The sequence below is a fragment of the Boleophthalmus pectinirostris genome, unplaced genomic scaffold (genome assembly GCF_026225935.1).
Source record: "Boleophthalmus pectinirostris isolate CB_2022bp ecotype Guang Dong unplaced genomic scaffold, ASM2622593v1 HiC_scaffold_14, whole genome shotgun sequence".
Classification (NCBI taxonomy): domain Eukaryota; kingdom Metazoa; phylum Chordata; class Actinopteri; order Gobiiformes; family Gobiidae; genus Boleophthalmus; species Boleophthalmus pectinirostris.
In genome coordinates this window covers 32110075-32137255 of record NW_026571047.1, presented here as the reverse complement: position 1 = coordinate 32137255, position 27181 = coordinate 32110075, and the positions used below count along the sequence as shown (strand labels likewise).

General features: G+C 41.2%; 1 protein-coding gene across 1 annotated transcript in view; it reads right to left on the bottom strand.

The window, feature by feature from the left end:
* Positions 1-2492: 2492 nt before the first annotated feature.
* LOC110169104 (cadherin-related family member 1) overlaps positions 2493-27181 on the bottom strand; it is a 71735-nt gene continuing 47046 nt past the window's right edge. Inside the window, exons 14-17 of the mRNA XM_055150244.1 lie at positions 24902-24969; positions 16218-16446; positions 13964-14218; positions 2493-3056 (exon numbers count right to left, since the gene is read on the bottom strand). Of these exons, the coding sequence (XP_055006219.1) occupies positions 2493-3056; positions 13964-14218; positions 16218-16446; positions 24902-24969 (1116 nt within the window). The remainder of the gene's footprint in view (positions 3057-13963; positions 14219-16217; positions 16447-24901; positions 24970-27181) is intronic.

Genomic DNA, 27181 nt, shown 5'->3' with positions numbered 1-27181 from the left:
TTTCTAATTGTGGCTCTCTCGCAGTTCGCATAAAGTTTGTTGCGACGTCGGACGAGAATCCACGACCAGTTCGCCGCAAAAGAAAGTCGGTTTTTGAGGTCGCTGAAAGACGAAGAGAAGGAGAAAAGGAGCGAAGACAAACTGAGGTGATTCTTGGAGATTCCTTTCAGTGATTGTGCGACTGAAGCAGACGAAGGGGTCTAAAAACTGAGGTGTCGGTCTCTACATTATTTCTCGAGGGACCTGAGGAGGAGGAAGGTGGTGTCACGCGTGCACTACATTTGAAAAAGGACTGTCGCTGGATTTCTCTTTCCTTAAAAAAATCCTCTATACAACCTTTAAATATTGTCTCGTTTACTGTAGACGTGTCATCTGCAAGTGTCATGTAGGATTGTAATGGCCACGTTTACAGGATGTTTTTTAATTCCGAATTAATTGTTCTGAATTAAAATATTCTCCTTCGAGTTCACATGGAAATAATAATTCTGACTTGACGTTTACATGAAAACACATTAAATCGTCTTTATTTAATTCCGCTCAGCGTCTGGAGGTGGGGAAGGTTCTGATTGGACAGAGACACAAACGTATTTACGTCGACCGGAAGAAAACAAACACTTCAGCTGCTCCCGGCTTTTCTGTCATCTCGGTTTGTCGTTACTCCACGGACACAAACACGAGCCAAACTTTTCCCGCAGTGGTTAAGATGATAATTGCGCAGCAGCTGGAGAATTGTCTCATCACACTTTACGTCTGTCGGCTGAGGAGGAGAAGGGAAGAGCGTCGGAGAAGAGAGGAAGAAGACAAACTGAGCGTGAGGCTGATCTACCTCAGCCCACTCCCACATCCCGCTCACAAATCCAAAGAGACGTGGAGGAAAGTCCGAAGCCACGACTGGTGGAGCCGGATCGAAGGGCGACACAACGAGCATGAACTGAACGACCGGAATTATTTTGAAGAAAAATAAACTTTCACATGATCAAGAATCTGTGTATCATTCATTCATTCGTTTTTCAATATAAAACCAAAAATACAAAAGCGAAAAAACTTTATTTTCTTCATTATTTGTCTCCAAAACCAAAATGAAAATAACAGATAATGATTCGTTTTTTCAGTTTTCGATTTTGTGTTTAAATGAAAAATGGAAAAAAACAGATAACGGACGTTTCCCGTTTACGTGACTTAACTAAAACAGGACTAAACCGTTCTCAGTCCCGGTCTGGTCCTGGTCTCGGTCCCAGTCTCAGTCCCGGTCTGGTCCTGGTCTCGGTCCGGTCTCAGTTCCTGACTCAGTCCTGGTCTGGTCCCGGTCTAAGTCCTGGTCTCAGTCCCGGTCTGGTTCCAGTGTAGTACCGGACCTAGTTCAGTCCTGGTTCTGTCCACATGTGGCGCAAAAATCCCACATTGCATTTTTTTCCATTTTTCATTTAAACACAAAGTCAAAAACTGAAAAAACTAATTATTATTTGTTTTTTTCATTTTGGTTTTGGCGACAAATAATGAAGAAAATTTTTGTTTTTTTGTTTTCTCAGTTTTGGTTTTATTTTGAAAAACAAATGAACGAATGATACACGGATTTATTATCGAGGAATAAATTCATTCGGCTTCAAAATCTGAACAAACCACCCACTTACTTCGGAATTAAGTTTAATTCTGAATAGATTGGGAGCCGTGTTTTCTCTTTCTCTCACCTTTTTTCTCTTCACGCCGCGTGCAGACTCGTGAGAGTTTGACAGCGGCAGCGGCTGAAAACGAAACTCTCAGAAATAAATAAACCAGGACTAATTTTGGACTCGAGAGACGGAGAGAGATAGAGACCGAGTCCCGACGCTCAGTCCTGGTTCAGTTCTGGTTTAGTCCTGTTTTACATATGGTTTAGATCTGTTTTAGTCCTGGTTTAGTCCTTTTTCAGTCCTGGTTTAGACCTGGTTCAGTTCTGGTTTAGTCCTGCCTGCAACAAAACAATCTGAAGAGCCGCTTGGGAGTCAAAAGAGCCGGCAGCTTTTAGTGAGCCGAGCCAAAAGAGCCGGTTCTCTAAAAAGAACTGGAATCCCCATCACTAGTGTCTAGAATGTGATGCAAAAATACCATTAGTCCAAAATACTGTCTGTAAATATGACGTAAAGAGTCAGAATAACAATAAATGTTGCCTAAATAAACCCAATTTAAAATCCACCAGAGCCAAACCTACGTTTTTTAAACAATTCAAGATTTACAGTGAATTTTTACATCACTAAATATATCGGTGATTATATCGGCAGCTCAAAACTCCCATTATATCGGTTTCATATCGGCCACAACTAAATCCATATCGGTCGGGCTCTAATTCTGAATAAACATTTTTAGTAGGAATTAAGTGTTTACTTGGTCTTTTTAAAGCAGAATTAATTTTTATTCAGAATTAATAATTTTTATTCAGAATTAAATTAATTTTATTCGGAATTAAAGCTCTCATGTAAACGTGGCAAGAGTCTCTTTAATACGAACCAAACATTTCAACAATAATACCCTTTATTACTCTCAATGATCTTCTGCTCCAGTTTCATTTTCAGCTCTGACACCAAAGCCGAGCTGATGTTTCCTTCTTTACGTCTGTTGGCTTTAGCTTTCATCGACGCCTTCGTTGCCAGCGCTCCGGATATGGTGGGCACGGCTCTGGGCCTGTCCCCCGCCCGGCTCGCGCACGGCGGCGGCGGAGGCAAAGGGGGCGTCGGTTTACCCCTCGGACCCACCGCGCCGGCTTCGCAATCGCCCACACCGTCGTTATCTTCGACGAGAAACTTTTCCCCCGGCGTTGACAGCGTGAACAGCGGCATGTTCAGCCTCCACGTCGAGATCCGTGGGGTTTGTCGCTGCCGTTGATCCGGCGGTCGTCTTCTGATGACGCGTCGGGCTGGCGTGATCTTATTGGACTTGGAGTTGCGTAAAAACAAAGCTGCGGACAACATGGCGGTCACACCTACCAAAATACTGATTATAGCGATTACCATGACTACGGCCTTCACCGGATTGTCCCTACTGCGCATTAAAAAAGCCGCCATCGGCCCTTTGAGGTGATCCTGCAACACAAGATGGATCATTTAGTTTGGAACGAAATGACAGGAGCTGTGGATATGATTCTGAAGCATGTGTGAGGTGACCAGACGTTCATATTTACCCGGGACAGTCCCAGTTTTGAACCCTGTGTCCAAATGTCCCAGCAGATTTATCCAAACCCACTCATTTTGTCCAAGAAATGTCCCAGTTGTCCCTATTTTTGAACAATTTGATACCCGCCAACAATAAATACATTTCTTTAGCTAAAATACAGAAAATCCACGCTTGACCATAAGGCAAAAAAAGACATAAATCCCAAAATGAGTCGAGAATGGACAATGTCAATCCGTGTGTCATTCGTTCATTCGTTTTTCAAAATAAAACCAAAAATAAAAAAATGAAAAAAAAAAAAAGCTATTTTCTTCATTATTTGTCTCCAAAACCAAAATAAAAAAAAAACAGATAAAGATTTGTTTTTTCAGTTTTCGATTTTGTGTTTAAATGAAAAATGGAAAAGAAACGGATAACGACCGTTTTCCGTTTCCGTGACTTAAACTGTGATGCTGGACTTAAATCAGGTACAGGACCAGACAGGAACCAGACCGGGACTGAGACCGGGACCAGAGCGGGACTAAGACCGAGACCAGACCGGGATCAGACCGAGACTGAGATCAGGACTGAGACCAGGACCAGACCAGGACCAGAGCGGGACTGAGACCGAGACCAGACCGGGACCAGACCAGGACCAGAGCGGGACTGAGACCGAGACCAGACCAGTACCAGGCCGGGACCAGACTGGGACTGAGACCAGCACTGAGACCGAGACCAGGCCGGACCAGGCCGGGACCAGGCCGGGACCAGATTGAGACCAGACCGAGACCCACGGCAGGACCGGAGCTCGAAGCTGAGGCTCGGACCCCGCGGAGGCTCGGAGTCAAAGCTCGGAGTCAAAGCTCTGGTTCCACTCTGCTTTCCAGTCTGGTCCTGGACCCGGATCAGTCCTGGTTCAGTCCGTGTGCTTTGCAGAAGTCCGACATCGCAGTCACAGAAGTCACGTAAATGGGAAATGGCCGTTACCCGTTTTTTTTTTTTTTTTTTCCATTTTTCATTTAAACACAAAACCGAAAACTGAAAAAACAAATCATTATCTGTTTTTTTTTTTTCATTTTGGTTTTGGAGACATAATGAAGAAAATTGTTCTTATTTTTGGTTTTATATTAAACTAATATGAATGAATGATACATGGATTAATGTAATTCACTATTTTTACAATTTTATTTATATCAAACAGGGCTGGGTTTCATTAAGAATTTGCCGATACGATATACATACCTCGATACAGTGAGCTTTCACTTCGATACGATATATGTCAAACTGATTCGATAAGGTTCAATAAAAAAATAAAGGCTAAATCATGACTGTGATACTAAAAGTCTTTGTTAAACCTCTTCTTGTACAAAGTTCATACGAAACACAAACATTTTAATCATCAAAAAAGTCCCAGTAGATTTTTCCAAAACTACTAATTTGTCCAAGTTTTGTCCAAGAAATGTCCCAGGTGTCGCTATTTTTGACCAATCTGACCCCTGACAACAGTAAACAGACACATACATTGTCATTTGTTTTGGTAAAATAGAGAAAAGCTGCTTAAAAACGACCAAAACACAAAGAAAATGTGACTATCCTGACTCACGTTAGTCATGAACGGCCGAGTACAGAACTATTTTCCTTATTTACACTCTGTTCACAGTTTTATTATTACCAGCCACCACAAACTGGGAGTGTCCCTGTTTTTATTTTAGAAAAATCTGGTCACCTTTAATAGAGGCTTTGCACCGTCACGTGACCCTATGACAACGGTACCTGCGCCGCCATGACACCGGGCACGATATGTCACTGACTTCAGCAGCGTCGGAGAAACATGGGCAGGTTTTGTTGTGTATTTGGTTGTTCTAGACGCTCTGAAAGACATAAAACGAATCGTTTCTTCACTGTTCCTCTGGAAATGACTCATCAGGATCAAACAAGGGAATTATCGAAAAAAAGACGCGGATTATGGCTAGAGAACATAAACCACGAAGAGATTTCCAATGGTTCCATCAAGACACCTGAAGTTTCATCAAGGTATTTGCTATTTAAATTGTTTCATAGTTTATTTAATGAAAGAGGCACATTTACTGAACTAAAATTTCATTAATTTATCCAGGAAAACCTGCACTAGTTTACGATTCAACGAACCCACACTGGGCTCCTGTGATCAACATGACGCACAAGTCGAAGAGTCTGTGAGCCGAACCTCGAAAGAATCGACCATGAAAAGATCCTCGCGAACGTTAGAAAGATCCACTCACAAAAAGAGATTAATTCTAGAAGACATAGTTGTGGATAAACAAGACAATAAAGAAAACATTGGTCCTACGACGAGTGACATGTTTATATGTGCTGGAAGATACAGTTTCTACTGCCGCTCACACTGCAAATGTTTTCTTTTTACATTTTAGTTCAGTAAATGTGCTTCTCTCATTAAATAAACTATGAAACCATTTAAATAGTAAATACCTTGATGAAAGTGACGGGAGTGAGTCTTGATGGTAACATTGGAAATCTCTTCGCGGGTTATGTTCTCTAGCCATAAATCCTGTTTGTTTTTTTCGATAATTTCCTTGTTTGATCCTGATGAGTAATTTCCAGAGGAACAGTGAAGAAACAAATCGTTTTATCCCGTTCAGAGCGTTTAGAACAACCAAATACACAACAAAACCTGCCCACGTTTCTCCGATGCTGCTGAAGTCAGTGACATATCGTACCCGGTGTCATGGCGGCGTAGGTACTGTTGTCATAGGGTCACGTGACGGTGCAAAGTCTCTATACTCAGATCTAGAACCTTGACAAAGCTTAAACTGTATTAATGTTATTATGTTTTATGACAAAGCAGCGAAGCAAGAGCAAAAGCTAAATGTAGAAATAATACACAGAGATGTAGCACGTTAGGAAGACAAAAAGATAAATAAAAAAAAAACAACAACATGGATTCAGAGTTTGTTTATGGGCGACACATGGACACTTTAACCCTATTAAGACTCGTGGATTAACCTGAGATCTCTTTAGTAGAGTCATAATCCCAAAGGTTTAGTAGGTTAACAAAATAACACGAATAAAAATAGTGCAGCAGTGATGTGGAGAAACACAGAACTACAACTATTTTGGCAGAAATCGGTGAATATTTGTCTGTAGTTGAGCATAAAATAAATATTCGTAAACTCTCGAATGAGTCCAGTCGTACAGAAAATATATTGTGTGTATTTTATCTGTCAAGAATTACAATCATGAAATGAAAATGTACGATTACGATTTATTTTTTTTTTTTTTCAGAATTAATAAAAATTCACACACGCGACTTTACGGTCAAAAATACGACATCACTTCACAGGCAGAATTTATCGAGCAGAAGAAACACTGATCGAGATGCTGGACTTTTTTGCCGCATAAGGACTAAACCAGGACTAAACCAGGACTAAACCAAGACTAAACCAGGACTAAACCAGACTAAACCAGGACTAAACCAGGACTAAACCAGGACTAAACAAAGACTAAACCAAGACTAAACCAGGACTAAACCAGAACTAAACCAGGACTAAACCAGGACTAAACCAGGACTAAACAAGACTAAACCAAGACTAAACCAGGACTAAACCAGAACTAAACCAGGTCTAAACCAGGACTAAACAAAGACTAAACCAAGACTAAACCAGGACTAAACCAGAACTAAACCAGGATTAAACCAAGACTAAACTAGGACTAAACCAGGACTAAACCAGGACTAAACCAAGACTAAACCAGGACTGAACCAGGACTAAACCAAGACTAAATCAACACTAAACCAAGACTAAACCAGGACTAAACCAGAACTAAACCAGGATTAAACCAAAACTAAACCAGGACTAAACCAAGACTAAACCAGGACTAAACCAGAACTGAACCAGGATTAAACCAAGACTAAACCAGGACTAAACCAGGATTAAACCAAGACTAAACCAGGACTGAACCAGGACTGAACCAAGACTAAACCAGGACTAAACCAGAACTGAACCAGATTAAACCAAGACTAAACCAGAACTGAACCAGGATTAAACCAAGACTAAACCAGGACTAAACCAGACTGAACCAGGACTAAACCAGACTAAACCAGGATTAAACCAAGACTAAACCAGAACTGAACCAGGATTAAACCAAGACTAAACCAGGACTAAACCAGGACTAAACCAAGACTAAACCAGGACTAAACCAGAACTGAACCAGGACTGAACCAAGACTAAACCAGGACTAAAAACTAAACCAGGACTAAACCAGGACTAAACCAGGACTAAACCAGGACTAAACCAAGACTAAACCAGGACTAAACCAGAACTGAACCAGGATTAAACCAAGACTAAACCAGGACTAAACCAAGACTAAACCAGGACTAAATCAACACTAAACCAGGACTGAACCAGGACTGAAGCAGGACTGAAGCAGGACTGAACCAGGACTAAACCAGGACTAAACCAGAACTAAACCAGGACAGGACAGTAAAGTCGCGTCCGTGAATTTGTATTCGTTCTGAAGAAAACGTAATCTTAAATTTTCATTCCGTGATTGTAATTCTTAACTTTTCCACTCTTATTCCGCTGGATAACACACAGAACACACTTTCTGTACGACTGGACTCATTCTAGAGTTTATAAATATTTATTTTACGCTCAGTTACAGCCAAATATTCACCGATTTCGATCCTACGCAGACGAACATTTCTGAAAGCTTAATTACTCCATAGTTTTAGTTTCCTGTTGGGATTGTGTAATGACTTTATAATGCTTCTACCGTTAAAAAAAGGTTCTTTATTTTCAGATTTGCACCAGAAATTGAAATACCAGTTTTAGATCTTATACAGTAACAACAAAAGAGTTAATTTGTGCGAAGGGCGAGCGGCCTGGAGATCACAAAAACCAATTTGAGCTCACAAACATAAACACATGACCTGAGCTGTGATCTATAAGAACTGTTTGAACAGAACTCTTCCATCTCACGTCTTTTACATGAATTATTTCACAGTGTAAAACGTGTTAAAAACGTGTTAATGTAGACCTTGAGACATTTGATTTACAGAGAGTTAAAGGCTTATTCCAAAAGGTACACGATAAAATACATTTAGTCTTAGCAAGTTCCTACTCTGTGAATTTTGTTCAGTGACAATGGAAATGAAACTTATGATTCTGATTCTAATGTCTGTCACAAAAAATATGAAATACTACTGGTTAGGGATGTAACGATATCCAAATCTCACGGTACGATATTTTAAAGAGGCTAAGATAATAGTAGATAAGACGCTTTTTTACTTTTAAAATACCTTGACAAGATTTTGGTGTGAATTAGTTCTGTTATAATCCCGAGAATTCAAGTAAAAAACATATTTCTTCATGTTGTCTGCGCTGAAATGAATCATGGGAAATGTAGTTCCCGATGTTCATAAGCTGTTGCTGCTATAAAATCTGCATTTAAGCAAAGGAACTTGTAATTCGATATATTGTGACAGGCCACGATATTATTGTGAGACTTTTTTTGACGATACGATATCAGGATATTTTGGTTATTGTTACATCCCTGCTACTGGTTGTCAGCAAAAAAAGCTAATTTTGCCTGACCAAATCTATATTAATTTAGACCAAATGCAATTCAGTACATGAGTGTTGTTCCGATACCGTTTTTTGACCATAAATAGATCTGATTGAAGCATGTTTACTAGTGTTATAACTTTTTTTTTTACAGCCTCTAGACCCTGTATCATATTTTGATGAACTTTTGCTAGTAATGAAAAGAACTGACCTGCAGTTGGTCATATTTTTGAAAAAAGTCTCCCCGGACTCAAAATGAAGTTTTGGTAAAGCCGACCAACAACCAGAATAAAACTGTTAGAACAGGGGTGGGCAAACTACGGCCCGGGGGCCATATGCGGCCCTTTAATCTTCTTAAGAACAATAATAATAATAATAATTTTCAGTGTTTTTCAAACTCTTTTCAATAAATAGTAAATACCATGGGACTTGAAAGACAGATATTTAGTTGTAGAACTTTGTAATGATTTTCAATTATGGGATATTTGAATAACATGGGACATAGTTTCTACATATCCCATGTTATTTTTTCTCTTATGAGGTGGATTGCCAAAAAACTCCATCCATCTGCTCTTGGTTCGGCCCTTCCATCAAATTTTAGAACCCTTTGTGGCCCTCGAGTGAAAAAGTTTGTTAGAAGGTTAATATCTGTTCAATCGTAAAATAACCAAAGGCAATTTTCTCTTTAATCACACAGGAACAAATAAAGATCATATAAAATAGGCCAGTAAAAGTCCAAACATGATGATTGTCAGTGTTGGTTGAGCAACGACGAATCGAATGGTTTATAAAGTGAAAGCAAGAATAGAAAGTGAAACTCCAGTATATTCTGACGGCAGTACAACTTATTATTGATCCATTTTCAGTCAAATGGACTTGTCATGACCCTTGTGAGAACTTAGCACGGTTTTGCATTTCATATCATCGGCTGTAATGTGTATTGAGTATTTTTTTGGTTTCGGGGGAACTTTTTTAAAAGAGTGTTGAAAATGGAGTTTGGTTTCTTCAAATACCAAAAAGTTCATCCAATCATGATGCAGGACTTTGATTTTGGAAAAAAAAGTTCAAAAAGTCATAACCCTGATGTATACTTTTCTAATAAACTCTATTCACGCTCACAAACCAGGAAGACGTTTGGAAACACGCGATGACGACTTTGTTTGGATTCTGTGTAGTAATTCTGACGAAATCTAAGAAAAATCTGAAAATGTCCCAGTTTTCTTCATCTCCAGGTCATTGTAGTGTTCGGTTATGTTCGGCGAATCAACAATTCCAATCAGACCTCAGGTTTCATCATTTCCCCACCGACACACGACTCTGAGTGCACTGGGAACATGCGATAAGAAGAGACGAGGCGACAAATTCAAAATGATTCTAAACAGCACATACGTCTGCAGTCTTCGTTTTACCGCTGATCACATTTACTTCAGTGGGTTTGATCACGAGCCCAGAGTCGGGAACTACACCGGAAGTTTCATCACATGTTTCCAAACGTCTGATACTTTCTATCACAGTGTGGATAAAACCAACAGGGAGGCCTGTAAAAAGACGCTCATCCTCAGAGAGCATGGATATGGACAGAGTAAACAAAGTCCGAGTTAGTGCTGTTGCAGGAGTGTGTCTGTGTTCCAGCGTCTATGTTCCCACATTTCCTTTATCATCAATTTGTATCAGAATTTATCCCCATTTCTCCCAGTTTTGGTCGTCAGTTACACCCAAACTATTCTCCAGCAGCAGATGAATACAGATGTAATGTAGAGGTCACGGTGCAGAGGATTCCAGGTTGAAATGACTCTGAATCATCTCTTTAAATGCAGTGTAAAAATAAAAATGACTTGACTTAGAGTTTAATTTTGTCCACACCGGTTTGTCAAATCCTGATCCCGTCAGATCTCAGAGGCTCAGCAGGTCTGGGCCTGATCTGGACTTGGATGAGAGACACTGGGAAAATCAGGAGCCACAGGAGGGCGACAGTCGTAAAAACTGCCATTGTGTCCTTAGGCAAGACACTTCATCCTCATTGTCAAGTATGAAAGTGGAGTGTGCGTGAGTGATGGTGGTGGTCAGAGGGACAGATAGTGCAGACTGGCAGCCGCACTTCAGTCAGTCTGTCCCAGGGCAGCTGTGGCTACAATAGTAGTTTACCACCACTGGGTGTGGAGTGAATGAATAATGAACTGTAAAGCTTCTTTGTGACAAATGTCTGTGTAAAGCTCTATATAAATAATAAACTTACTTACTTAAATCTTAGAAATAAGGGAACATAGAGCTGACCCCGCTGTTACCTCTGTTCACAGGCCGCACTCTCCATAACGCAGTTTTTTAACTAAATTCAGCGTCCAAACTAAAGTCCTGCACGGGTCTGTTTTTGGAGAGGACTAGGAGAACCTAGGACTAACCCAGGACTGAACCAGGACTGAACCAGGACTGTACTAGTTCTAAACCAGAACTGAACCAGGACTCACTGTCGGGACGGGCTTGGAGGTGCGCCCGCGTAGACCGTCGGGTGACCGCAATGGAAAGGACCGGAGCAGATCTCCGCGCACACGGAGGTAAGTACAGCCAATGCACGATCGCACTTTCTCTCTCGCTTGGGGTTCTCTCTCTCTTAAGTCCAAGATGAGTCCTGGTGTAGTCCTGGTTTAGTCCTGACCCTCCCGTGTGTAATCTCTACCCGCCCTGTAAAATTCCAGAACGTTAAAACCAGCCTTTTTCAGCAACTATTTGCTCGTCCTTGCAGGTGCCCGACCCTGTGCAGGACCCTGTACTAAAGATTAAATGAACGTATCAAAGAGTGTCAAATGATAAATGTCTTTTCTGTCATTATCAACGTGTTTTTAGTTTTTATAGTTTACATTTAACCTTCTACTTGTTCTCATCTACAGGTCCTCACTGTGGAAAATACGGAGTAGTATCGCACCAGTGGTCTGAGTACTTGCTGATACTGGTACCTGAAAAACGTGAGGTATCGGAGCTTTCGCCGATACGAGCACCGATATCGGAACAACCCTGCAGTAAATGTACATAATGTTTATTAGGGAAAAAAGTCCGTGAAGTTCCTCAGCTAGAGCAGCCTCCCTCCTTTGCTCCGCGGACTCAGAGTTATAAATACTTCACGACATTTTCAATCAACACCTTATAAAAATAGTCTCTTCAAGTCTTATAAAATCCGCTGGTTGAACACATGGTCCACGCCGTGATCACTTGGCTCTCCGGATCACTTTTATATAGTTACTTTCGGGGTTGATTCTGGACTTTTTCACAGAGTTACAGTACAAAATGGTGGAGATGCAGACGGTGAGTAAAATGAACGAGGTGAGGATGCTGAAACAGATCCCGAACACCGTGAGCGGACGTTTGCTGAGGCCTCGAAAGTACGTGATAATTCTGCCCTTGATCTGAAAACAGCCACAAATCACGAGACAAAGACAAAGAACGAGAGACAAGGCGGGTTATGGCAAAATCAACAAATGAAAAAATGATAAAAACAAAGATAAAATGTGTTAAATTATATGTATAAAGGATAGCAGTGGTTTATTTTGATGAATTTGACTTGTGCAAATGTCTGTAAATACTTCTGCAGATACATAAGAAAAAAAATCTGTGTTTCATTCTTCATTTGTTTTTCAAAATAAAACCAAAAATAAGAAAACGAAAAAACAACAATTTTCTTCATTATTTGTCTCCAAAATCAAAATGAAAATAAAAGTAAAGATTTGATTTTCAGTTTTTGATTTTGTGTTTAAATGAAAAATGGAAAAAAAAAAAACGGATAACGGACTGAACCAGGACTAAACCAGGACTAAGACTGGGACTAAGACAGGGACTGAGACTGAGACTGGGTCCAGACCAGAACTGAGACCAGGGCTGAGACCAGGAACAGGACCAGGACTGAGACAGGGACTGAGACTGGCACCAGACCAGGACTGAGACCGGGAACAGGACCAGGACTGAGATCAGGACCAAACTGGGACCAGACCAGAACTGAGTCCAGGACTGAGACTGGGACTGAGACTGGGACCAGACCAAACTGAGACCAGGGCTGAGACCAGGAACAGGACCAGGACTGAGACAGGGACTGAGACTGGCACCAGACCAGGACTGAGACCAGGAACAGGACCAGGACTGAGATCAGGACCAAACTGGGACCAGACCAGAACTGAGTCCAGGACTGAGACTGGGACTGAGACCAGGACCAGACCAGGACTGAGACCGGGAAGAGGACCAAGACTGAGATGGGGACTGAGACTGGGACCAGACCAGGACCAGACCACGACAAATCAGGACTGAGTCTAGGACTGAGACTGGGCCCAGACCAGAACTGAGACTGGGACTGAGACTGAGACCGGGACCAGACCAGGACTGAGACGAGACTGAGACTGGGACCAGACCGGGACTGAGACCGGTACCAGACTGGAATTGAGACAAGGACTGAGACAGGAACCAGACCAGGACCAGACCATGACCAGATCAGGACTGAGACCAGTTTCAGTTCTGGTTTTAGCCTTGGTTCAGTCCTGGTTCAGTCCGTTATCTGTTTTTTCCATTTTTCATTTAAACACAAAATCGAAAACTGAAAAAAATGAATCAATATCTGTTTTTTTTTTTTTCATTTTGGTTTTGGAGACAAAGTAGAAAATAGTTCTTTTTTCGTTTTCTTTTTTTTTGTTTTATTTTGAAAAACAAATGAACAAATAATACATGGATTCGAAAAAATTGTAACATTTAATTTGCGAAATCTTAATTCTGTTCTGTGGGGTTCCTCAGGGTTCACTCGTAGGTCCCATTGTATTTGCTATAAATGCGCATCTACCCAAACAAATGTAATTCATATGAGTTTTGCAAGTCAAATTAAAATAATGTTAAGGACAGAATTACTTCTCTTTGGGAGTGAATGGCTCAACCTTGAAAACAGAACAAAAAGTAAAACATCACATATAAAATCTTGATCTATTTCTGTACATTCTGTGAAAATTTGAGATTATTTCAACAAAAACTGCCAAAATTACTGGCTTAAGAAATGATGTCAAATTTTTTGGGACACCCTGTATTAAAATGTATATGGAAGAGCAAAAATATAAAAGTGTAAGTAACTGGTAATAGATGTAAATATTAAATTATAACCAACTGCAAATAACCAGTGCTATCCTTTGGGAAAAAAAAAACAAAACAAAACAGCTTTCTTGAAATGAACCAGTGTGTTGTGTATTAGCAGCAGCAGTAGCACAGCAGAGGCCTATCTACAGCGTTGGCCCGGATTGGCCCGGCTCTGTACTCACCGCCTCCGTGATGTCGATGTTGACCACCGTCGTCGTGCTGAAGGACGGGGATCCTAAGTCTTTGGCCTGGACCACGAGGGACCAGGTGCAGTCCTTCTGTCTGGTGATGTTCTGCACGATCTCCATGGACTTTATATAAGGCTTCAGGTAGATCTCCCCCGTCTCCGAGTTGATGTCAAAGGCGTTGTCGGGGTCCGCTTTCATTATGGAGTACTCGATGAGGTTATTGGGGGATTCTGCGTCTTCGTCTATCGCCTGGAGAGAAAACGGTGTAAAGGTCCGGGTTTATACTTGGTCTAGACTTGGGTTAGACCAGGGGTGCCCACACTTTTTCAGCATGCGAGCTACTTATAAAATGTCCAAGTCAAAATGATCGACCGACTACAAAGCCAAGCAAACTGTACTGGACTTAAACACTCTGCGCCTCTTTTTTGGACCCTCTCCCTCAGTTTAAGAACCCCTTCTTTAAGAGAACTTTCAATCGCACTTTACAGAAAACTGAAAAAAGTGAAGACAGTGATTAGGATTTTTAAACCTGTTTTTTCAAGTTCCTAACTGGAGTTACATGGTTAGTACTAAGTAGTTACTTACTAAGAAAGTCCTATCTAGAAGACAGGAAGTATTTTGTTGAAATTGGAAACTGTGTCTCAGATCACATGGCCCTGACCTGTGGGGTGCCTCAGGGGTCAATCCTGGGCCCCCTGTTGTTCAAGTCTCTACATGCTGCCATTAGGCCAGTTAATAAGCAGCAATAACGTGTCCTACCACAATTATGCAGACGACACTCAGATCTACGTCTCTCTGGCAGCAGGAGACTATGGACCAGTGGAGTCACTTGGTCACTGCATCCAACAGATCAGTGTGTGGATGCAAAACAACTTTCTCCAGCTAAACTCTGACAAGACTGAAGTCATAGTGTTTGGTCCACAGAAACAAAGGGACAGTGTCAGCAGTCACCTCCAGTCTCTCTCTCTAAAACCTTCAAATCAGGCAAGAAATCTAGGGGTAATAATGGACTCAGACTTGAACTTTAACAGCCACATCAAATCAATAACATCTGCAGCCTTTTACCATCTAAAAAAACATAGCAAAAATCAAAGGTTTACTGTCTAAATCAGACTTGGAGAAACTTATCCATGCGTTTGTCTCCAGTAGGTTAGATACTGTAATGTTCTGCTCACTGGTCTCTCCAAACGAGCTGTGAGACGCTGCAGAACATCCAGAACATCCAGAACATCCAAGAAACACTCGAACTAGGAAACGAGCACATAAGTCCTGTGCTCAGGTCTCTGCTCTGGCTCCTGTGGCTCAGAGACTTTAAAGCAGCTCTGCTTGTACAAGTGTCTCCATGGCCGAGCACCAAAGTCCATCTGTGACATGTTAGTGTCATATGAACATCTCACACTCTGAGGAGCTCAGGGACCAACTCCTGCTGGTGCCCAGAGTCACGACTAAACAAGGGGAGTCAGAGTTTCAGGTTCATGCAGCTAAAACCTGGAACAGTCTGAACATGTGAGACAGACTCTTCTGTGACGCTGTTTAAATCCAGACTCAAAACATTTCTGTTTAACTGTGCAAATAACTGAAAGGTTTTCATTCCGCACTCTTCTTTTTTAATTTTAATCTTCATGATTATTTATGTTTTGATTTGTTTTTATTATGATTTTAATGTATTTCTTATTCTGTAAAGCACTTTGAATTACTTTGTGTACGAATTGCGCTGTACAAATAAACTTGCCTTACTAGTTTTACAGTGGGATTTAACCTCTGCACATTTACCAAACCAAACACACGTCGTGACAAACACAGATGTATTTGTGCACGTTTATTAGGCAAACTTCAGCCACATGTCGCGGTAGGTCTGCTCTGTGCTGCTGGCGTCCTCTGTGCCAACACTCTAACATACATTTAGATTAGTTTTTGCTTCGCTGTGCTGTTCCACAAAAGGGACACAGACAGAGGTGACGAGTTTGACGTCATGACTTCACAGCTCACAGCTGATTGGTCGGTGCGCGGTCTACAACTACAGGGTTTTTGCTGACTGTGTTGTGTATTCCAATTCTCTGCAGAGAATGAAATGGAGCGGAGGCACCAGGTGGGACCAGCCTGGCTAGATCATTTCAAGCAAAGCAAAACATTTTTTTTAGGAGACAAGCAGGTGAAGGACCCTCCACCAGAAAACTCACAAAATGCACCTTTAAATGAGCTAAATTACACTTGCAGATCCACACGTTCCCCCAGACAAAGCCCTCACCTCCACTTTGACCGGGGAGCCGATGATCATGGTCTTCTCCACCAGTCTGTCGTTGAACTCGGGGGGATGGTCGTTCATGTCCACGACGCTCACAAAGACCTCGGCCAGACTGTACCTCCCGTCTGAATCCTCCGCCTTCACGTAGAAGTTATACTTGGACCGGACCTCTGCGTCCAGGCTGGTCCAGGGCTGAGTGGAGATGAGGCCGGAGTTCGGGTGGATCACAAACCTGGAGAAAGAAAAGACAGTGGAGAGTTTTTGGTGACGTAATTATAATATATTTGATTTTTATAGCACATTTTCAACAACTGTAAATAAAGTTTGTGAATTAGTCATTTAAAGCCACAGTGTGCAACTTTGGGACAGAAATACAAAAATTAAAGCATGTTTTGTGTGTGTTAAATGCACTAAAAACATACTCCACAAACCTGACTCTTATTTGACCTGGAGGAGGGTCTTCTCCTGCTTGTATCCATGGAAATGTTCCTTTGGCTATAATATTCTAGCCTTTCTATTTTTTTATTAACCAATCGCTGCTGTTTGGTCGTGATGTACATAATGCGCCGCTAACGGGACTAACTGGGATATTAAGCTTTTCCCAAATCCCATAGGAAAAAGGACAATAACGTTTTGTTAAGTGATAAAATTCACCAAACATTCTCTTTGTTCCAGCTTTAAATCCTCGATCTCCGGAATCGTTGCCAACACAGAATGTCTGTCTCTTCGCTGATTGGCTGGTGCCTGAACTCACACTTCTGTGGTTCTTGCAAACTGTTTAGTGTATTCTGATTCCTGACCTAGTCACTGGAGAGAAATTAAATTGAGCGGAGGCAGTAGGTGGCGCCAGCCCGACTAATAATATTCCACAGTGTGGCATAAAATGTATCTTGAAGTATTGTTTTAACTTTCTATTTCCATGGAATCGTTTAGTTGGTGTGAAAGCATCAATCACACTCGAGTCTGCACTAAATTAAACAGACTGAGTTCTCAAAAAAGTGATGGTCTCAGTCCACTTGACTCCATATCAAACTGAAAAAACGAATCATTATCCGTTTTTTTCATTTTGGTTTTGGAGACAAATAACGAAGAAAACTGTTGTTTTTTCGTTTTCTTATTTTTGGTTTTATATTGAAAAACAAATGAACGAATGATACACGGATTGCAGGGGAAACATTTTTGTAATTTAAATTGATTGAGTCTAGTCATTTTTGATAGAACACGTCTAACAGTGTGAAAGTGGAACATGCTGGAGTTTAGATGCTACAGAAGAACTAGTTTATTTTCTGGTGTGAACCAAATAATCAAACCAGCGGCATGAAATCGACCTCGCAAAGTTTCTTTCCAGTTTTATTTACTCCACAGCTGCCCTGGGTCAGACTGATGGAAACCAGGCTGCCAATCTGCACCATGTGACCACCACCAGTCACACACCGCAGCCAAACCAAGCAAGGTGGGTGAAGTGTCTTGCCAAAGGACACAACAACACGAATAGCAACAAACAATGTGATAATTCACTTGTTCTGAATCACTGTCCCTGTTTCACAGCACAAAAGTCTCTTGGTTTTTTTCCATCTTGACAACAGCAAAACTAAAAAAGACACAGAAGTTTGACGCATGTTGTTCACTCTCTCCTCCTCCTCTCTTTCTTTCTTTCTCTTCCTCTTCTTCTTCTTTCTCTCTCTCCATGCATCTAATCTTTTCTTCATTCTCTCTCTCTCTTCCGCTCTCTGTCCTGTCCCCCTCTCTCTCTCACTCTGTTCTGAACTTCTCCCGCTCTCTCTCTTCTTGTCTATACCTTTTTTCTTTCCTTCCCTCTTTCTCTCTCCCTCTCCAGCCCTCATTTTTATTTGCACTCCCTCGCTTTCTCCTCTTCTGTCTATCGCTTTCCACACTCTCCCCATTTCTCTCCTCCCTCTCTTTCTTTCTTTTTCTCTCTCTTCTTCTTTCTCATCTGCAGACAAACTCCAGCTCCTCTAAACCATCTGGTGCTAAACCTGGAGCCCTCGAGCCGATCCAAATATACCTCCTTCTCTCTCTCCCTCCCTCTCTCCGTCCTCTCTCTCTCTCCCTCCCTCCATCCTCTCTCTCCCTCTCCGTCCTCTCTCTCCCTCTCTCTGTCTCTCTCTCTTTTTCTGTCACTTTTTCTCTCCTGTTTCTTGTTCACCAAGTCCCTCCCTCCTTCTCTCTGTCTTTCTCTCTCCCTCTGTCTTTCTCTCTCTCCCTCTGTCTTTCTCTCTCTCTCTTTCTCTCTCTCCCTCTGTCTTTCTTCCTCACCCTGTTTTTTCTCTCTCTCCCTCACCTCCCTGCTCTCTGTTTCTCTCTCTCTCTCTGTCTTTCTCTCTCTCTTTCTCTCTCTCTCTCTCTCTCTCTCTCTCTTTCTCTCTCTCTCTTTCTCTCTCCCTCTGTCTTCTCTCTCTCTCTGTCTTTCTCTCTCTCTCTCTCTCTCTCTCTCTTCTCTCTCTCCCTCTGTCTTTCTCTCTCTTTCTCTCTCTCTCTGTCTTTCTCTCTCTCTCTCTCTGTCTTTCTCTCTCTCTGTCTTTCTCTTTTCTCTCCCTCTGTCTCTTTTCTCTCCCCCTGCCTCCCCTCTCTGTCTTGCTCTCTTTTTCTTTCCCTCTTTATTTCTCTCTCTCCCCCTCTCTTTCCCTGTGTCTCTTTTCTCTCCCACCCACCCCTCTCTCCCTCTCTTTTTCTCTTTCACACAGCCCCTCCCTCTCGCTTTCTTTCTCTCTCCCTCCTCCCTCTCTATCCCTCTCTCTTTTTCTGTTTCTCTCTCCATCCAGCCACTCCCTCCCTCTCTCCTCTCTCCTTTTGTCTTTCTTCCTCACCTTCTGTCTCTTTTCTCTCCCTCTCCCTCTCTTTTTCTCTCCCTCCCTCTCTGTCTCTTTTCTCACCCTCCCTCTATCTCTCCCCCTCACCTCCTCTGTCTCTCTCTTTTTCTCTTTCTCTCTCTCCGTCTCTCTGTTTCTGTCTCTCTCTCCCTCTTGCTTTCTTTCTCCTTCCCTCTCTCTCTGTCTCTTTTCTCTCTTCTTTTCTGTCTCTCTCTTTCTCCCAGTCTCCTCATTTCTTCCCCTCCCTCCCTCTCTCTCTCTCTCTCTTTCTCTCTCTCTCTCTCTCTTTCTCTCTCCCTCCCCCTCTCCCTCTCTCTCTCTTTCTCTCTGTCTGTAACACGGTCGCACCTTCAGAACTGAGAACTCCAGTAAAACGGATCCGTGTTCACGACTTTCACTCTTTTTTTTTTCTTTTTTTTTATAATATGCAGATCACATCGGAGTGACTCACGGCCCCGACGATTAAAACACCGGCAGAATGTTCCGCACTGTGACATTACCTCGACTGGACGGGCGCCACGGCAACGCCCGATCTCCTGAAGCCTAAACAGTGTCCTTGGGCAAGACACTTCACCCACTTTGTCTTAAGTATAAATGTAGTATGAGCAGTGTCGGGGAGTAACAGATTACATGTACCAGAGTAATCAGAGTACAAATGATGAGTAACTGTATTCAGTTACAGTTACTGTTTCAGTGAGTGGTCATTGGATTACAGTTACTTTGTTGAAATAAATGGATTACACAGAGGGATTGTCCTGTTTTTACATTTTGGGTTATATCCCCCTTTTTTTTTTTCTTTTTTTTTTTCGTAATTCCACTCATTTCCGGATACTAAACCAGGTCTAAACCAGGACTAAAACCAGGTCTAAACCAGGACTAAAACCAGAACTAAAACCAGGTCTAAACCAGGACTAAAACCAGGTCTAAACCAGGACTAAAACCAGGTCTAAACCAGGTCTAAACCAGGTCTAAACCAGGACTAAACCAGGACTAAAACCAGGACTAAAACCAGAACTAAAACCAGGTCTAAACCAGGTCTAAACCAGGACTAAAACCAGGACTAAACCAGGTCTAAACCAGGACTAAAACCAGGTCTAAACCAGGACTAAAACCAGGTCTAAACCAGGACTAAAACCAGGACTAAACCAGGACTAAAACCAGAACTAAAACCAGGTCTAAACCAGGACTAAAACCAGGTCTAAACCAGGACTAAAACCAGGTCTAAACCAGGACTAAAACCAGGTCTAAACCAGGACTAAAACCAGGACACCAGGTCTAAACCAGGACTAAAACCAGGTCTAAACCAGGTCTAAACCAGGACTAAAACCAGAACTAAAACCAGGTCTAAACCAGATCTAAACCAGGACTAAAACCAGGTCTAAACCAGGACTAAAACCAGGTCTAAACCAGGTCTAAACCAGGACTAAAACCAGGTCTAAACCAGGACTAAAACCAGAACTAAAACCAGGACTAAACCAGGTCTTAACCAGTTCTAAACCAGGACTAAATCCAGGTCTATACCAGGACTAAAACAGGACTAAACCAGGACTAAAACAGGATTTAACAGGACTAACCCAGGACTAAACCTTGCAGCGTGGACTGTGTCTCCTCTTCTTCTATCATTAATATTTTTAATCTGGTTCAGTAAAATCTGGGCTTTTCTTTTTCTTTAAGCAAACAAAACTTATGTTACGTCTTTGTTTCTCTACAGCAAATCAAATAATCCAAAGTATTCAGATTACATTACTCACTTTAAGTAATTTAATGAATTACGTTACAAACTACATTTTGGTGCATGTAATCTGTAATCTGTAGGGGATTACTTCTCAACACTGAGGATGAATAAGTGTTGATTAAAAGCCTCACTTCTGTCAGTTTGTCCCAGGGCAGCTGTGGCTACGATAAATACTATTACCAGATTATTACCATTTATATATATTTTTATTTACTTTTTGTTATTATATGATATTGTGACGTTTGAGCTTCTGTGTCCAAATAATTTCCCTTTTGGATTAATAAAGTCTATTTTACTACGACTTTTAGCGTCTGGAAAAGCATTTATTTTTTTCTACATTTTTACACCCAAAGCAATTTCCAAAGTGCTGCACATGAAACATAAAATGACGACAACAAAAAGGTAAATTGCTAAAATTTGGAGAAGCGGGAAACAAAATTCAGACGTCCACTTATACTTTTACAACTTGTTATTACAAATGTTGTGTTGCTAAAAACAAACGTGGAAAGTTCCAGTGTGAGCGAGCCTCTCCACAGATCTGACCAGGAACTTGTTTGGTCATTTTCGACTAGTTTAACATCACAAACACCCGGCTGTGATCAGGACAGTTCTGTGTGATGTCACCAACTACTGGAAGTCGCATAGGCCAGTAATAATAAAATACAAAATACAAAAAGTTGCACATTTTTACACAGCGTTTTTCCACCTTCAAGACACTCAAAGCGCTTTACAACAAGGAACCACTCACCTATTCACACACCAGCGTACGCAAACACGAGGGGCGAGGTGGGATAAGTGTCTTGCCCAAGGACACAACGACATATTTACCGAGGTTGCACTGAGGTTCCCAAAAATGGTAAATGGTCACGTTTTTATATATAGGGTTCCCACTCTTTTTCACTGACAAAATTTCCAAACCTTTCCACAATTTTCATGACCTAAAGTGAATTTTCCATGACGTTACGGCTCCTAAATGTGTAGAATAGATTTTTGAACAACTGAATTTTTGAACATTCCAAATCCTGTCAGTGCATTTACTGTCGTCTCTTTTAAACAAAAGGCTCAGACGTTTGGAAATAATCGTAATAACCTAATGAGAACTTGACAGAACACTGAAGCAGAGATGGGGACGTGCAAGTCATGACTTGGACTCAAGTCAGACTTGAGTCACTATTTTTAGGATGTGAGACTTTAAAACTGACTAAGACCTGGGACTCAACTTGGACTTGAAGGTCAGTGACTTGAGAAGCTCTTTTAAATCTGAATTCTTTCTATTCTGACTGTCATGATTCACTCTAAGATTAGAAGACATTTAAAAAGGAAAAATTAACTAAATTAATTTCTACAACTGTTGTAAACTCTATAAATACTCATATATAAATATACTGTGACTTTTTAAGTACAATTTAGTTTAAAATTCATATAAACTGCAAAAATCTAAGACACATTTGGTGTTTTGGTTAAAGACTTGAAATGACTTGAAGTTCAAATCAGACGACTTGGACTTGACTTGGACTTATGGACCAGTGACTCGAGACTCGACTTGGACTTGTCTGTATTTGACTTGGGACTTGGACTTGAGGTCAAAGACTCGAGACTTGCAAAACAACAACTGGCCATAGCAGCTTGTCAAAGCCTGATCCCGTCAGATCCCAGAGGCTGAACAGGCGGAGCCTGGGCAGGACCAGGAGACACCAGGTCGTCCAGGTGCCACAGTGGCGCCAGTGGCAATAACTGTTATTGTGTCCTTAGGCAAGACACTTCACCCAGATTGCCTAGTATGAAAGTGGAGTGTGCGTGAGTGTTGGTGGTGGTCGGAGGGACTGATGGCGCAGATTGGCAGCCTCACGTCCATCAGTCTGCCCCAGGGCAGCTGTGGCTACAGTCTTACCACCACTGAGTGTGGAGTGACTGAATAATGAACTGTAAAACACTTTGGGGATCTTGAAAGACGCTATAGAAATGCAATCAATCAATCAATCAATCAATCAATCAACTTAAAATACTAAAATTCCAAACTTTCATTGATTTTACAAAATTCCATCACTTTTCCAGGCCTGGACAATTATTTTTTACAGGATTTCCATGACAGTGGGAAACCTGTTTAAGATTTTCAAAGTGCTTTACGTTAAGGAACCACTCTGGATTAAGTGTCTTGCCCAAAGACGCAACAACGGCAGTATTCATCTGTTTCTGACCGTTGTACCTGATGATGTTTACGTAGAAAGTGGGATTCAAACCACCAACCTACGGATCAGAGGGAAAACACCACAGATACAATTTAGTTTAGTAATTATACTTCCATCTGCTCTCTCTCCGTGTCTCCACACTCCTGTCTGCTGCTTCTTCTTATTTGCGAAAATTCACAACTTTGCAGCTGAGAACTTTGGCACCAGGCTGCTGAGGTACAAATTTGCACGTCTGCGTTCGTAGCCTGTCACCGAGATGCTAATTGGCCTCCTCTCCGTCACAGCGCGGCTATTTTTACACCCGCTTCATCCAATTAGGAGATTAGGCGGCCGGGTCTCGCAGCGGCGGCCATTTTAAAGAGCCAAGGTGTTGTTATGGAGGCGGATCGTCCAATCGCGGCGCTGACCTGAGTCCCGCGGAGTTCACACCCACAAGCATGACTCAGAACAAGATGGAGGAGTGAAGTGGCGTGACGACGTGAAATCTGCCTAGCAACAACTGATATGCAAAAAGATGCACGAATGGAAAGACGACATTGCATTTAAATGCACTTTTCTGCTCGCTTACTTGTCTCCATGGAGATTTTAGTGCCTTGCCTGTAATATTCCACAATATGGCATTAAACTAACATATTTTTCTGACTATAAATCGCACTTTTTTTCATGGTTTGGGTGTTTCCTGCGACTTATGAATTGTATATGAGCCTGGTCAAGCAGAAATAAACAACAAGACCAAAAACTTCAAGTTAATTCATCTGATATAAAAATGTATTGAACAGATACATATGTACTCTAGTTTATCAAACTGTTGACCTTTTTTCTGGTACCATTTTTGGTTCTAAAGTTCCATACGTTTTAAACAGACCATGTATGAAACATGGAACAAAAATTATTTCCCAAATTTCAAAGACCCAAAAATCATGTAAATAAATGGATGTATTTCATCTTGTGTTATTCCATCTTTGAACTGTTGATGAAGGGACATGATTTAAAAAAAAAAAAAAAAAAAAGGATTTAAAATGATAAAAATTTGCTTGGAAGGACTGACATATTTTATAGAAATAGTTTCCTTTCATTTTGAAGTAATATTAAAGTATTCAGATTAAAAAAGCGACAAATGATGTAAAATCCTGCACCTTCTACTTGTTTGAACAATTTTCCCTCCGTTACTTTTCCCTCCGTTACCATGAACTTTCTTAATAAAAAATCTCATGAGTCAAAAAGTAAGAGGTTTTTCAACCTAATCTTGTACCATATGGTAGAAAACTATATGAAGCAAATATTCAAACCAGTTTGTTAAGGATATGTAAGTGAGAACCAAGAGTTTTCACTGTTTGGATTTATTGCCCAAAAAGTGCTGCATATTTCATTCCCTCCTGTTACCGACATGAGTTTTTTTATTTTTTGTCAACAACTTGAAAGAATCTCACAGGTTTAACTTGACCCTGTTGGAGTGTAACTCTTTCCTACATTCTGATACTTTACTTATTTCAATAGTTCCTCTAGTTTCTGAATAAGAGACATTTGAATGTCAAAAATCTGACCCTGTTTCCCTCCGTTACCACTTGACCGAACCCATGTGCAGGTTTGAAATAAAATAACTAATTAACTAACTATACTGTGGGACTTATTTTCACACTCACAACCATGAGGGGGCGCTCTAGTCTTGTGTGTGAGTATCTGCTGCTCCTGTTCCTCCTGTACCACTGTCACTTGGCTCTACTGCGCATGTCTCCTGCAGAAAGAGCCTCTGTCTTGCTGCAAGTCGTGAAATACTCAACCAAAAACGGTAATCGAGCAGCAGAAAGAAAGTTTGGAATGAGCGAGACAACAACGGCCGCACATTTTTGTACAACGCATTTCCACCTTCAAGACTCAGTGCGTTACGTCAACAACAGCAGCAGCAAAAGTTCAGAGTGTAGTTTGACTCACAGATCTGCTCCTGATCCATAGATGGTGTAGGAGACGTCCCCCCACGGCCCCGAGTCTGGATCCTCAGCCTGAAAAACACAACAGCTCATTTTTTCAGGCAACAACACGACCATTCTGTTCAATTTCACATCTATTTTGTATTTGTTCTTTAGCTTTCAGACCATCTAAGGTTACGTTTACACTGAAACAAATCACTGTATTGGAAACAATTTGCGTCCAGACACGTTGTTTCTGTGTCCGCGAGCCTTCCCTATCCACACAGCTTTGCAAATATTTGTTTAAGTTTTAGCTCAGTTTGATACTTTGCAGGCAGGAGCGAGATAAAATATCACAGATGCGAACGTGAGCGGGACTGAAGAACTGTTTTCATTGTGTCCAAACACAATGAAAACAGTTCATTGTTTCATTGTTTCATTGAACCAGGACTAAACCAGGTCTAAATCAGGACTAAACCAGGTCTAAATCAGTCTCAGTCTGAGCCTCAGTCCTGGTCTCAGTCCTTATATGGTCCCGGTCTGTTCTGATCACCTGACCATCTATGCAAACCAGTCCTGGTTTAGTCCTGATTTTGTCAGTTTACAACTGAGACCAGGACCAGACCAGGACTGAGACCTGGTTTAGACCTGTTTTAGTCCTGGCTCAGTCCTGGTTCAGTCTGACATCGCAGTTTAAGTCACGTAAACGGGAAATGTTTGGCTCTTCTCTGATTGGGTGGTGCCCGAACTCGCACTTCTGGGGTTTTTGTGAACCGTCTAGACCAGGAGTGTCAAACTCATTTTGGTCCGGGGGTCGTATCCAACCGACTTTGATCCCAAAGTGTCCGGATCAGAAAACTCATGTCATATAAACCCCAAAAATAACAATAAGTTTAAATATTTGTGCAGAAAAACACAAATCTATTACAGAAATCTTTTTTAATTGATGAACTCTTTCTTTACAAAATATTATAATATTATGAACAACCTGAAACTTTAACAAAAAGACAATTTCAACACAAAGTTTTAACATGAACTTGTATGTAAACAGGAATAAGTCAATTTTTCTTGTAAAATCCTGCACTCGGCTCCACTTTTCTCATGTTGGACATTTTTCTGATGAGGGTGTCACGGTCAACAGTCAAAACGATCGTCCTTTAAGAGCGTTTGGAAAGAGACAAGTCTTCATTTGTGCTGCTCTGGTGGGAGGGGCCACGTACAGAGACGCTGGAGACGCTGCTGTGATAAACACCACAGAAAATTAACAAGATTTTAATAGAAAATATAATTAAAATATTTTAGTAGAAAATCAGTTGAGGGCCAGATTAAAGGTCTTGGAGGGCCGGATCTGGCCCCCGGGCCGTATGTTTGACACCCCTGGTCTAGTGTATCTGATTCCTGGAGAGAAATTAAATTGAGCGGAGGCACTAGGTGGCGCCAGACTGACTAGAAATGATCTGTCCATGCAGCAAAATAATTTTACTTGAGTAATCTTAAAATAAACAACCTCTAGACGAGAATTAATCATCTCAGAACTAGTAATAAATCTGAAAACAAGATGAATAACCTGATATAAGTTTGAAAATCATGACCAGACCAGAGAAATGTGCAGTGTGTGAGTGATTTGTTTGTTGTTTGTGCGTCTCTTCTGTAGCATGAGTCTATAGCAGTGATGTCCATTCACTCATTACTTTAAACAGGAGGGTGGGATTGGATTATAAAGACAACACAGAGGTCAGCGGGATTATCCTTGGACCAAACAAAGCCTTTTATTGGACAGAGACACAGAGACACAGATGGGTGGGGGGGGTCCATACTGTGAGGTGACAGGAGATTTGCAGATTAAACTTAAACACAACGGAGCAAAGCCGAGACGCTGCATCTCCTGAAAGTAAAACGTACACATAAAGAAATGCAAAAACAGTCGAGTTCAATCCGTGTGTCATTCGTTCTTTCGTTTTTCAAAATAAAACCCAAAATAAGAAAATGAAAAAAACAACTATTTTCTTCTATATTTATCTCAATAACTGTTAATATGTTACGTTCAAATTAACACCTATTCAGCCTGTTGTTCTTTATTCTATTGTTATTACGAGAACTTGCCTTTCAAGATAAAATGTCGGTTCCTGGTCCCTGATTTTATACAATACATTTTCCCCCAGAAAGTGTATAGTCTATATACTTATGGCCTGGTCAAGCAGAAGTAAACAACAAGACCAAAAATTCAAGTTAATTCATCTGATATAAAAATGTATTGAACAGATACATATGTACTCTAGTTTATGAAACTGTTGACCTTTTTTCT